Consider the following 14,260-nt stretch of genomic DNA (forward strand, 5'->3'; position numbering starts at 1 on the left):
CAGGCCGAGGGCCGCGCGGGCTCTGGGCCGTCTTCCCTCCGCGTCCCTGGAGCAGGCACTGCAGTTCTCTCCCTCGGGCAATTCTGACTGGACTCTGGCTCCCTTTCCAGTGCTCCCCTGAAGACGAGCATGGCTACATCTGTCTCTCGGGCCTCAGGGTTTTGGGGTCACTCAAACAGCTGTGAGGGTTGATGAGCTCACTTAGTCTTGGCTCCCCCGGTGGCCATGCAGAATGTCCTGTGTGGAATTACTGCCAGGAAGTCGGTGCTACCCAGGGGCCACCCCTCCGGGTCCCCTTCACACGGAGCACGCCTGCCAGGGAGGAAGGTCTTGGTCGGATGTGGACGAGGCTCCTCATGCCCTCTCCGTCTTGCAGGAAGGTGTGGGGGCCGCATATCCCAGATGGACAAGCCAGGCTGAGGTTGCTGGGGCCCTGGCTCACTCAGGAAAAGAGGCAGCTTGACCCAGAACACTCACCCTCTGCTGCTCTATAAGTGAGAAATAGAAGCAGCATGCGTTCTTGTCTATGTACCACAACAGGAGGTGGCTGAGGCTCCAGCTCTCCACGCAAGTGGGAAAGGACGCGGCCGGAGCCTGCCTCACACAGGAGGTGCTCCAACGTTCGGATCTGAGGACAGAACACGAGGTCTCTGCTCCGGCCCCTAGCGATGCTCTCCGGATCCTACGCAGACAGCTTGATTCTTTTGAGGCCTTCGGACACTCAGCTTGCCCATTAAAGCTGATGATGGGCACACACCCTGCCCACTTCTTGCTCATCTCTACTGATAAGAACTGGGAGAGTGAGGGGTGGTTGGTGCCCCGTTTTCAATACGGACTCGCCTCATAGGGGCTCTCTCCTCCTGGGAGACCACAGCTTGGGAACAAGAAAGCAGTGCTCTTTCCAAAGAACCACAGTGCTTTGCGAGGAACAACTGGACGGGTTCCATGGCACTCGCGGACAGGACAGCTGAGACTGGGCACAGGAGCTGTGGAGGCCGAGGCTTGAGACATGGCGCCTGGCCGACTATCCTCAAGCTCGAGGCCCGGTGAGGCTGCAGGTGAACACCCAAGAGATGCTCTTACGGGATGGGGCAAAGTCGGATGCACAGATCTACTGGGGCAATCCAGAACTCTGACAGCCTAGGAGCGAGTACTGGGTGTAACTGGATCCTCTGCTCTGACGCATCTCTTGGGAACCGTAACTGCCCCATGTCCAGGTCACCGTGGGCACAAAGGCAGGCCTCCAGGTGCACAGCCATGACTTAAGATCGAGAATGTATGTCTGCAAATAATCAGACGAGACCGGATGCTCCCATCTGCTGTAGTACAGCCAGCAGTTTACCCACGGCAAGGCGCCCTCCTTCCTTCCTCCCCTTCTCCCTCCCTCCTTCCTCCTCTCCTTCCTCCCTCCTCCCTCCCCTCTTCCCCTCCTCCCTCCCTTCTTCCTCCCCTCTTCCCCTCCTCACTCCCTTCTTCCTCCTCTCCTCACTCCCTCCTCCCTCCCTCCTTCCTCCCCTCCTCCTCCCTTCCTTTCTCCCTCCTTCCTCCCCTTCCTTCCCTCCTCTCCTCCCCTCCTTCCTTCCCTCCCTCTCTCCTCCCTCCCTTCTTCTTTCCTTCCTCCCTTCCTTCCACAGGTGACACATGATGTACTTCTCACCGCCACAGCACGCAGATCCTAAAACTGTGCACCAGATCAGCATCCTGACCCGCACTAACCCAAAGGCCTGCTTTGGGAAATCGCCAGCATATGAGAAGAAATTTGCACAAAATACAAGTGTATATTTATTTTTGCAACAAAAGAAACTATTTATTTGGAATATGCATTACCAGTACAAATTAGGAGACTGTAAACCCTACACCGTGTTAGTATCATTTGAGAACAAAAGTTCAGTTGGAACCGAAGGGACAGAAGCCTGTGCTCTCACAGAAGCAGAAAAGCTAAACTCTCCAAACCAAACAGAGCAGAGCTTTGCAGGGTTATACTCTGAATAATGGGGGGGGGGGATACAACCAAAGACAGAAGAAAAGCACTTCAAAATGAAACCGCAAAGGAGAGGACAGACTTAATAAGAGGGGAACAGGGGAAGACATTGTTTCATTTATTTTAACAAAGGAAAAAAACATGGTTACAAAAAAAATAAGAGTTTCCATGAAGCTTTGCGCTAGGGACTGAACCAGCAAGGTGATGTGAGAAGCCCGAGCCTCCCCAGGCATGGCTCCACCACCGGCCTCCAGCCTGTGCCCGGCGTGCTTACGTTCACGCTGCTTTCTGAGCACTTTACTTGTGCGTGAGAGACGTCTAGAGTTAAGTCTCTTCCAGATAACATTGCCTTCTTTTTCCTACGACTAATAAAAACATTCCGAACCAAGCTGGCTCCCCAGTCTGCTCTAAGCCCCGTCTAAGCCAGAGGTCGAGGAGATGCGCGTCGGCTGAAGCAAATTCACTTCTTGACATCGAGACTCCGCACCGAGTCGGGCTCGCATCTAACCACTCTTCGCCCCAGAGCAGGGCTGAGGCTGGGCGGCCCGGGTCCGCTTCCTGGGTCTTCTCCGCTCAGCCAATGCTGTCCAGCACGCCAGCACCCCGTGGGGCTCTTCTGAAGAAATATCCTCTCGGGTGGAAGAGGCCTCACGAAGTGCTGCTATTAATTAGGGAGAAGGAAAGCAGGAAAGCATTGGATTGCAAAGTTTAGAGCCAACAAAGGCAAAACCCTTCTCCTGCTGGACCAAACGCTTGGATTTGGAGGAGCCGCAGGAGAAGCATGTCGCGCCCGTCCTCCTGCAGGACGGCGGAGCTGCGCACACTCTGGGGCTCTGGGGAGTGCTCAGATGTCGGCATGGGCTGTGTCTTTTTTGCCTGTTTTCCATAGCAACTGAATTCTGAAGCAACGCAGAACAAAGAAATAGCCTACACTACCAAAGCCATCTTTCACATCACCTCGTATACGTATTTAAGGAATAAAAACAGCAAGATCATAATTCTGATGATTAAAAACGTCCCCAATAAGCAAATCAAAATAACACAAAACAATTTTTTTTGTATTTTTCAGAGCAGGAATAAAGAAAAGAAAAAACCTTTTTTCTGGGTCTCAAAGTTAATAAATGCAATGTGTTAGGTTGTACCTATTATGCTCACTATTCCAACTTTTTTTTAGTTTACAAAATGAATTACTGTCACTTTTAAACATTGTGAAACAAGAAATGGGTGTGCACAACTCGACACTTCTCTAGCATTCTGGAACTAATTCACAAATGCAAGAAAATAAAAGAAGAAATGGGGGAGATGATGGATGTAGGTAGTCTGGTGGCCAAGAACTAATGAGGAAGAGGCGGCACCACAGGAGGGGACCGCCCGTCCTGCTTTGCGTGCTATGAGGGTCGTTTTTAAAATTTTTATTATAAACACTATTAAATTCAGACCGCTTTTTTGGTTTTTTTTCTTTATCTGAATATACAAGAACATTCATTATCAAATGTTCATCATCAATACTACAAAGAACGAGACACAAGTCGCAAGAAACAATGGAAAATGTTGTTAATAAAGCTGAAAGAATCGTTGAGTATTTTTTTTTGTTTTTTTAAGTTTTTTTTTAAATTTGAGTTTCTGTAGTTTCATCTTTTTTTGGTATCGAAGTCAGGTATTTCTGGGCAGAGAAATAAAGAGCAGAAGGAAAGAGGGGAGAGGTGTGGGGAAGGCAGCCAGCAGAGGGGGAGGCGTGGGAAAGGCAGCCAGCAGTCAAGGCCCCACCACAGCCATTGAGGACGGACCAGACCCAAAGGAGGCGCCTTCCTGGGCCGAGTCCCGATGGGGTCCCTGCCCGCCAGGGAGGCACTGGGGCGGGGCGGGGGGCAACCCAAGCCCTGGTGTCCTTGCTCTGGGGAGATTCGCCGACGGGCAAAATGGAGCGCTCCGATTCCACTGAAGGCAGAAGGGTCCTGGGCACCATTTGGTGTCTGTGGGGCTGGCTGATGGATGTCCTGGGAGCCACGTCCCAGAGGTATGCTCCGTCCATCCCACCTACAGCAGCCGGAGGGCCCCGCTTTGCCTGGTGTGGCCATGGTGTGGAGCGAGGGCGGCTTGGGGAGGGTAGGGGAGGGCCGGGGCGAGGGCACCCGTGGGGCCCGTGCAGTGGCCATGTCTGGAGTGCTCGGGAGGCCTGCCTGGGCAGGGAGCTGCTCCCCTGTCTTCAATGAGCTTAAGGTGGCAGTTACTCACTCGGGTCGGGCCCTTTCTTCTTGTCCAGAGATCCTTTTTTGGCTCTTAGACTGCCGCGCCCAGCATGCCCCGTGCTCCTGTGTGAGGGTTTCGTGTGTTCCCACCCTAAGACAACCTTCTCCCCTGGTCCTGCGCACCACACTGCACGCGCTACAGCCAGGCCGGCCCTGGGTCAGCAGACGCCCTCTCCTAGCGCCCGGGGTCACCGGCATCACTGCATCTCACCAAATATCGACTCTCTGCATCTCCCTCAAATTCACACATCCTCCAGAGTCCTGGGGGCACCGACTCTCCTGAAGGCACAGAGGACTTTCCTATCCGCCCTGTGTGCCGCGCAGCTTCCCCGCGCCCTGGCTTCCCGTGAGCTCGGCACCCCTCTGGAAGCTGCTCGTGTGGAGATGTGACGGGGACAGTGTCCTCGAGGCACACACTGATTCAAGCACGCACTAACAGAGCTGGCTCTTGGCCTTTTAGTTTGGAAACTTTTTCCATCCTAAGAAACGAAACAGGCTGAAGACTGAACCAAAACCATCCCCAAACAACATCTTTTCTCTCTTGTCGGGTCTCTCTTGTTGGGACAGGTGGGAGCGCGAAGTCAGACATGGAAACAAGACTGTCCTGACAACCCAACCCTGTTGTCTCAGCCTGCAACCTCCCTGGCTTCCCATTCAGACTGCGTGAGTGAAATGGGTCCTCCAGTCCCACAAGCCCCTGGGTGAGCCAGGACGGCAAGCCCCATGCTACAGGAGGAAGCAGGGCACCGAGCAAGCACCTCCCCACCGTGCACAGAGCTGCAAAGCTCCAGATGGCAGCACCCGATGGTGAGGAGGGGCTCCGCCTACATCACCGCAGGGGCACACAGTACGCCTGCGATCCCAAGGAAAATGTCCTGGCCCTCCCTCCAAGTTAAGCTGGCAAGGGTCACCTGCACCGTGTTCTTACACCACTCTGTCCTGGGGGAAGGAGGTCAGGGTCAAGAACAGGCGCAGTAACACCTGGATAGCGGATACAACCTGCCTAAGAACAAGACCACTGAGTCCCAGGGTGTTGTAGGCCTGCGTGGCTCCCTGAGGGCTCTGGAGGTGAGGACTGCAGCAGCTGGCCTTTATCACCAGTGTCCCAGCCTGTCCTCTAGCCCATGGTCCTGGAAACCCTGGGCACGTTGCTCTGTGCTGGGGACCCGTGCCTACAGCTGCTGACCCCGTGAAGCTCGTGGAGACAGCCCCGATTTCAAGGGCATGTGGCTGCATGTGGTGCCTGGGGGAAGCTGGGGGCATGACTGCGCATGTCTACATGTATGTGTGTGCATGTGCGCAGGGGTGGATGAAGCCCCCTAGAGGAGGGGCTGTGGGCCGAGGGGATGGAGGCTGGCAGAAGTGTGCCCTTGCTGTCCCTGTAGAGAACCAAGCAGGACTGATGCCAGGACCCGTGACATCCGGAGCCGGGGAGCACCCGGACGGGCGGGTGGCAAGCTCCCTTGGTGCGGCCCGCTGGGAGGAGGAGCCAGAGGAGGCAGGGGCTGAGTGCGCAGGGCGTGGTGGCGATCCTGCTGGGAGGTAGTGGAGCAACAGAGGCAGAGGGCAGGGCTGCTGCACAGGCCACCAGTGGGACATACACACGCGTGCATGGTTTTCTTCCAAACTCTTTTCCTCTTTGAATTCCTCTAATTGTTGAAAATAACCTTCAGTGATGTAGTGGACAGAGACCCGGGGAGGGGAGGGCAGGGGGGCAGGGAAGATGGCGGGAACCAGCAGGGGGCGGGAAGGGTGGCTTCTACCCAGAAACAAAGGGAAGAGAGTATAAAGAAGTGTCCAGATTGGCTGAAATAGCATCCCAAAGAAGAGGAGAGAAGAGACTCTTATTGTGTTTGCTGATTGCTTCGACCTCCAGTCTGGCCGCTTCAGCGTTGGGGGAGAACCCTCCCTCCTGCCCCCGCCCCAAGCGGGGCGCAGGGGCAGCCGGGATGCGACTGCTGGGAGATCAGTTGGAGGTATCGGAGTGGACACTGCCCGGGCCTTCTGTAGGGGAGGTCACTGATGAAGGGGTCGTGGCATCCTGCCAACCTCCATTAGCCTAGAAGGGAGAAAGGGAGAGAAGTCAGTGTCCTGCCAGGGCCCTGCCCTGCGCCTGGCGCTCAGGACCCTCATCAGTGGGCGGCTACTGCAGGGACAGCATGCCCACCCGCAGGTAAGCCCCCAGCAGTCCTCCCTGGGCCTCCGGTGCCGAGTCCACACCTCTCCCTAGGGCTGTCACTCGTCCCTGTCAGCCGGGTGAGCGGATGGCGCCTTTGTGGCCACTCTGCCGACACAGGCGCAGTCTCTCCCCTGGCTGGGTCCCCTTCTGCAAAATGGGAAGGTTGGCGATGCTCTCGGGATTCTCTCTGCTCTGAGTGGCCCAAGTTTATGCGATCCCAGGCCCCCGTTCTGTGCAGCGCTCTGGCTAGAAGCCCTGGAGTAGGTATGATGAGGAGATGGGGCTCAGGTCCTTGGGCCAGGCTGGCGCCCCAGCTCTTCCTACAGGGAGGACCTGGAGGAGACTCCAGAGCTGGCCCGTTCTCACCAGGCATGGGTGCAGGCCTCGCCATGGCTCCTTTGTCTCAGAGGAGGGCATCTGCAGTGGGCCTTGAGAGCAGAGGGCGACTTAGGGTATGCCGCAGCAGGAAGGCCAGGGCCGCAGACTGGCGAGACTGAGCTCCACCACCTCTGGAGGACGCTTTTCTGAATGCTCGATCCAGATGCAGCCAATGATGGGATTGTCCTGAGAGACCTTGCGGAGGGACCACCCTCCCCAAACACCCCAGAGCCAAAACTGTGCTGAAGCGGTTTGCATAGTGGCTAATTCATAGAACATTGCTACTTCACAATGGTTTATGTTTTAAAGCACTGAAACATTGCGTCAGAGTCCCTGTGCCCATTCACAGTGTTCTGGAGTCAAGACACCTCAACTCTGGAAAGGCTAATGCCAACAGATCAGGCCTCAGAGATTCCTTCCCCTCCTCACCTGGGTACTGGGGGTGGAACCTAGGGGCATCTTGTCTCTGAGCTCTGCATAGCCCTTTTTATTCTTTATCTGAATCCACAGCTGTGGCAAAGGTCCTGCACCACAGGGCCGAGGGCTGTTCGTCCACACTGGGTGCACAGGACAGCGGAAAGGTGAGGGGCGGACTTGGACTTCCTGCCCCGCAAGGAGGTGGCGCGGTCTCCCACCTCCGCATCTGGTTCTCTGCCCTGCCCTCCCCTTGGCTTCCTTCCCATGCACTCACCGAGTGCTGCTCTGAGTCTCCTAGGAGAGCCGGGCTTTACTGCAGAGCAGCTCCCAGCAGCCAGGCCAGCAGCAGGGCAGCTTCTGTCCAACATTACTCAAGAACCGTTCTGGGAACCAGATGTTGAGCTCACCTCCTGGGCAGAGCCAGGAGTATGTCTCCTTAGTCATGAGCCCTTAGGAGTGCTCCCCTACCTACCCCCTCCAGTCCATCCCCGGTGGGCATCGCCCTACTGTCTGCAGCAGGGGACTGGCAGAGAAGGGGGAGGGGGAGCGAGAACGCCTTCTTTCATGGAAGGAGGCTTCTGAGAGCCAAGACTCTGTCAAGAACAGAGTTAACTCAAATCCCGAATGCAGGCTTGCCTCAGGGAGGTGACATCATTGCCTCCCCTCCCAACCAAGAACCTGGATGTCCCCTGCCATTTTAGACAGGCTGAGAACACCTGCTACATTTACTCTTCCCCACAGGTAATCCTTTAATGCCACGTATCTTTTTATTTTTTGAAAAGTAAAAGATGCTTATAATATTTGGAAAACAGAAACACATAAAAACAAAATATTTAACACCTATAATTCTACTACTCCGAGATAATTACAGTTAGCATTTTGATAGCTGTCTATTCCAATCATCTTTTTTAGATGTGTATGTATACCAGATGGATATTCAGATGACAGGCAGGCAGGCAGGCAGGCAGGTGTGTATGGCATGTGGGTATTGGTGTGGGTGCGGTCTAAGCAGTGTGCAATTTTAGGGAAATCTGATAAAGGCCCTTTATTGTGATACTGAAGATGAAACCCACGGGCTTTCTACCTCTAGGCTACATTCCTAGCCCTATTTAATGTTTTTATATGAAATAGGGTCTTGCTAATTTTCTGAAAGCCTCATGAAGCTGCTGAGGCTGGCTTCAAATCTGTGATCCTCCAGTCTCAGCCCTCCAAGTACTGGGATTACAGGCGTGCACAACACAACCGGCTGATGAAGGTTCTTTAAGGACAGTGTCAGGAAGCAGAGTAAGTAGATGAAGTCCTCTGCAGAAAGAGCATCATGTTGTGGGCGTGGCACAATGTTCACTCACAGTGGTCACAAACAGCCACTATTATTTAGCGATGCCGTAATTTCACAGGAATAACAGTAAGTGCTGTCTGGGACGAAGCCGTCAGCACTAAAGGCTATCCCCGGGTGTGCCACAAAGGGGGCTGGTGGGGCATTCTGAGTTGCCCAGGAGGTCCTGGAAGACTCCTTTCTGAGTTATCTCTAAGCTGAAATAACTCAAATAGTAGACATTTGAACTATTTTCTTAAATTTTTTTTTCTCAGACCAGTGCTCAAGATGCCAGAGGGTATAGAGAACTCACAGATGGCAGAGACAAGAATTAGTCAACCTGATATCAAAACTAGCATTTTAATTATGCTAGCTGGCCCAGTGGAGAATATCTAAGACATTCTACTGAAAATAAATCTCTCTAGCTTTTTCCACTCCTCTCCCACCCAAGAACACGCAGGGACACACACACGCACACATGTGCACACCTCGAAGCTGGTGACCTCCCGCCTGTGTGCCCAGGACCGGAACCCATGTTGCAGCAGACCCCTGAGGCCCAGGCCCGAGGCTATCCTCACTACGACCCCCCCTCTTGCCCAATTTAGGAACCTGAAGCCTATGGTTCAAGTAAGATGAACACAATTTCTCCGTAGAACAGGTATGCCTAATGCGGGGTAGCAAACAAGTGAGGACACTCTTCTCCGGAGGTGTCTGATATGGTGGCATATTCTTCTTGCTGCCGGACCCTCCCTGGGTTCAGCCCTGCTGGTAGATCCCACTTAATGGGTCTCCTGTCAATGGCTAACTGCTTGGGCAGCATCCCTCCAGCCTCCGTGCAGGACACTTGGAGGCTGTGCCGTCCTGGCTGTGGTGCCCCGCCTGCTGCCTGGCTGGCCCTGGGAGCAGTTCCTTCCCTCTTCCTTGACTGCGGGTGAACATTAAGTCCAGTGCCACCTACTTAGGCGCGCGTGTTGATCTCTGGGCACGGTGAGCCTAGAGGACGCTCTCATTATCAGCAGTGTGAGGCCGCAGGAAGTGACACTTATTTCTATTTCCCTTCCGCAGGACTTCCTCTCCTCTCCCTGATGCAAACTATCCTTCTTGGCAGACGTGCTCTTCAAGACGCTAATGTCAGAACCACTCACGGAGGCTGCTGGGGTAGGTGTGAAGTCTGCACGTGTCTTTCTGTCTTTGAAAACCTTTCTGATGAAAAAGCCTACATTTGCATCCATCTCTACAAGAAATTCTGCAGCTGGGAAGTAAGTCCCCATCTGACTTAATTCCGCTACACACGGCCAGCGGCCAGCTCAGGGAGAAACTGTGAGAACAGGAAACTGGACTAAATACAGCAGGTTTCCCAGATAAGACAACCTGGATCTTCAAGACAGACTGAGGATGTTTGGGAACAAAATGTTTCAGAACAAAAATACCTATTTCCTCTATAGCCTGCTCTGATGAATCTGGCACGGATTTCGATATACACTAAATTTGGCTGGAACTCAACCTAAAGACAAGCAGGAGGTAGGGAGCTGGCCAGTGGGCTGAGGCCAGGTGAGGGCGGACAGGAAGACACATGTGGTTGCTCCGAAGAAACACGCGGCTCAGAGTCGCACCGAAGCCCCAGTATTGCTCTTCAGTCCGTCCTTGAGCTGAGGGAGCTGAGGTGGGGTGCATGCTGCTGTCCCCCCTCACCGTTGTGGCGCTGGGAGCTTTGAGCCCACAGCAGTGCTGGAGGCAGCAGCGCCTGGCCTGTCTCCTCCGCTGCCCAGTCTTCCTGTGCACTCACCTTAGCAGCTTGCAGAGAACAGATGCAGAGAATCCACCACCCGACGTGATGTCCCGGGCCAGCCTGGCACTCAGAAACTCTCATTTGCAACCCAGAAATACGCTGAGGTGCCACAAACGTGCTGATGTCAGCATGGAGCGGAGCTAGAACTGCCTATGGGCCAGCTGCCATGCCAGCGAGGCCTTGAGGGTGTCTGGGGAGGAGGGGCATGTGTTCCAGGCCCTTGATGGCCAGGCACGGTGGGCCGAGCTGAGGAGAAAAGCCAGAGAAGGCGCAGGCACGCACGCTCCCTACGCGCGTGCACCGCTAGCTCCTGCATGCCTCATGGGCGTCAGCTCGCACCGCAGGGCCAGGCCCTACAGCCATCACTTTCTTTTCTCAAGCTGGGAGAATTGTTTTCCTGACATGCACCATGTTCCCCCTCACCCCCAAATAGCATGCTTTTGCCAAGAGGTGTTTTGGGATGAGAAGATGCCATTGGCAAGCCCCCAAAGGGCCGCCCTCTGCTCAAAGTGTCCCTGGGAATTGCAGACTGGTAAACAAGTTTGTTCCCACCCAGTCTGGCTCTCTCAGGGCTATCACCAGCTGCCACCAGAGGGACCCTGCCAAACCATAATTGTGACCACAGCACCGCTGGGTTTATTGTTTTTATTTTGTGGTACTGGGGATGGAACCCAGGGGCATTCTACTCCGAGCGACACCCCCAGCCCTATTTGTTATTTTTTATTTAGAAACAGGGTTTCACTAAGTTGCAGAGGGCCTCACCAGGTTGCTGAGGCTGGCCGTGAACCTGCAATCAATCCTCATCTCAGCCTCCCAAACACTGGATTACACCCATGTGCCACCATGCACGGCGAATGCCTGCTAAATCGCACAGGGCGATCTAGAACGTCCTAGCTTATTCCAAGGAGTACCTGTGATTTCTGCCTACACTCTTCTGCTTTGGTTTTCTAGTTGAGGAAGGCAGTGGGTCCCGTGGCTGCAGCTCCACAGCACACACGATCTAAACAAGACGCACCCTGAACATGAAAGTCTCCAGGTCTCTCTTTGGGCGTGGGAACTGCAAAGATGCAGGACAGGTGTGGTATCCCTCCCCACCTTTCCTCTTTCCAGAGCTGAGAGCACATGACATTCAGCTCCTACCCTTGGGATCTAGGCATGAAGTTGGCACATAAAAAATAGGCCACCCCATTCAATTTGGATTTTAGGCAACAAATCCATGTTTCAGCACAAATGTGCCACAAGCAATACTTTCATTTGCTAAGCCTGGTCGCCTCGCCTGGGAGCAACAGGTGCTCTCAGAAGACATTTTATCCTGGCTTAGGTGGGAGCCACATGTAAATCAGAACCAAGTTCGTGGTTTGCCTTACTTTGACCTTTACAACATACAAGGGCTTGTTTGTGGCTGAGAGCACCTTGGCCCAGCACCCTGCTCAGCTTCTGCTAATTTCCTGCTACTTCCTGTGGTTCTCTTGAGACAATGGCTTGCACTTGGAACTGGACTTTGGCTCTGGAACTCCACTCACAACCCCTGCTGCCTGTTGGCATCGGTCCAGAATCATCTTCCGCCTCCACTACCTGCACCGTCTCCAGGGCTCCTGCTCCCAGATCATCCACTGCTGGCGTCCTCTCTGATTAGCACCTAGCTCTGGGTCAGACCCCGGCGCTTCGCATCCGTCTATACCACCACATGGCTAACCTGGCTCCCGCTGTGGCCTCTCGGGCTGCAATCTGCTGTGCAGGTCATAGAGTCAGAAAGCTCCGCAGTGAATGTCCTGCTAGGGACAGTCCTCTGGCTACAAAGACTTGGACTTTACCCTGCTGCAGAGAAACGGCACCGCTGATGCCAGAGTGTGAGCCTCTGTCGCTCAGGGCAGATACGTGGCATCCGCCTACCCCTCTCCTCGGCCTCTCGGAACTACGGCACCCTTTCAAGATCAGCCCAAGGCGCTCCTTCTCAGGTTTCTTGGCCACTCCATCACCCACTTCTAGCTCTGCTGACTTTCCCACCGTTCATTTGACATCAACCACATGCCACTTTTATTTGTCTTTTTAATCTTCAGGCACTGTGGCGCACGCTTGTAATCCCTGTACTTGGGAGGCTGAGACAGGAGGCTCGCTCAGTTCAAAGCCTACCTCAGATGCATAGTGAGGCTCTCAGCAACGTAGTGAGACCATATTTCCAGATAAAATATAAATCTCCATGTGAACAACAGCTCTTTTCTGCTATAATTATTCAGCTTTACATTTTGCAAATTCTATGTATTCAGTGCCCACCCTTGTGCAATACACTGGGCATAAAGTGGTGGATAAAACAAACGAAAACCCCAAAGCTCCAGCCCCTCCTACCGAGGGATTTAGTGCTTAAAGTTAACAGACACTTGGAGAATGGCCAGGAGAACAGGTAGCTGTCCTACGCGCAAGGAGAGAAAACGAAGGGCCCCACTGGAAAACCAGCCTGAGGCGAGCAGAAAACAGACCAGGGAAGAAGGGAGGCAAGGGGCCCCGAGGTAGAGGGTGGCCTGTGTGCTGGCCGGCCACGGAGGCTGGGAGGCCGAGCGGCAGCGCACGGGCCAGGAAGGGCAGGGTGGGCATGGGAGGGCGGCCCCGGCCAGGCTTGCCACACGAGGCTAGCTTTAGTTCTCGTTCTGGGTGAGGTGGCAGTCCTTCACTGACCTGCTACCCCAGGACAAGGGCCGTGTCCCGCACAGTGGCGGCTCAGCTACGCGCTCCAGGCGGACAGCTGAGGAGAGCGCGGGGCTCCCTGGTGTCCTGAGCCCGGGAAAGGGGCTCCGCGGCCAGGGCCTGTCCCAGCCGCAAGGCCTTGCAGGAATGGGTGCTCTCACTGAATTCCACAAGTGCGCCACGCTGCCTGAACCTTGTGTGCACTCCCCGCTTCCCGGGAGACGGAGCTAGAACAGAAGGCAGGGCCTGGGTTACTTGGTCCCCATTACGCGAGACCCAGAGGATGTGTTCGTGGCTTTTCCAGGGCACAAGATAGGGAAGCTGTTTAGGTTTGAGAAGGTGTTTTCTCATTTCTGCTAAAAGCACAAAGAGGACAGCTATACACATGGTTCCCGGGCCCCACAGACGGATGGGGTCCTTGGGGTAAATGCACAAACAGGAGGTTCAAACTTAGAGCTCATTGTAATCTAACTTTGCAGGAGTTATCCTGATCTCCTGGCAAAGAGAAATAAACTCAGCTTGATTCAGCTAAATAGAGGTGTCTCGGTGCAGAGACTTCTATTTATACCTGAATAAACATCCTCTATACTCAGAACTTTAGATAGCAAAGCATGCACACATCAACACAGTTCTCCACGGTGTGCCTGATCTCCACATGCTGCCTTACGTCCACACCCAGCTCAGATATGTTCAGGAAGCACACTGGCACTTAGAGAACACGCGTGCACACTCTTTCGGCTTATACTAGAAAAAAGGTAGGTATACAAGGTGGTACAGGCCTGCAATCCCAGTACCCGGGAGGCTGAGACATGGGGTCACAGTTTCAAGATCAGCCTCGGCAACCTAGCAAGACTCTGTTTTAAAACAAAAAAGCGGCGGCTGGCAATGTAGACCACCACTGGGTTCAATCCACAGAACCAAAAAATAAATAAGCAGAAAAGACAACAAATGATCATGTTCACTCGCAGGACAAATCTAGATAATTAAACCAAAGGGCGTCTCTTCCAGGTCTCAGGATAAAGTTCCTGATGGCTGATCCTGCCCAGAACTGAATTCTTCCTTTCATTTCTACAACCTCTGCTTCGGCTTGGGCTTGGGCTTTGCTGGCGAGGCTCAGTCACCAAGGACGTACAGGGAGACGGACACAGGACGAGGGTGTGCGTCGGCCACACGGCGCACAGGGCCGCTCTGTGGAGGACACACGTCTCGAGGCTGTTTGCCGTCACGCAGGAAGCGGCGCTTCTTACGCTCTGGCCATCCAAGAGACAGC

The 14,260-nt window shown here is 54.1% G+C and overlaps 1 protein-coding gene across 4 annotated transcripts in view; it reads right to left on the minus strand.

Annotated features, from left to right (window-relative positions):
* Positions 1 to 6,196: 6,196 nt before the first annotated feature.
* Positions 6,197 to 14,260, minus strand: part of PBX1 (PBX homeobox 1) — a gene marked incomplete at both ends in the record, with an annotated part of 242,854 nt that continues 234,790 nt past the window's right edge. For all 4 annotated transcript variants that reach the window (XM_080698397.1, XM_080698394.1, XM_080698395.1 and 1 more), the window contains one exon: positions 6,197 to 6,289. In XM_080698397.1, the coding sequence (XP_080554523.1) occupies positions 6,197 to 6,289 (93 nt within the window). The remainder of the gene's footprint in view (positions 6,290 to 14,260) is intronic.

Source organism: Muscardinus avellanarius (assembly GCF_963383645.1).
Source record: "Muscardinus avellanarius genome assembly, chromosome: 7".
Lineage (NCBI taxonomy): Eukaryota > Metazoa > Chordata > Mammalia > Rodentia > Gliridae > Muscardinus > Muscardinus avellanarius.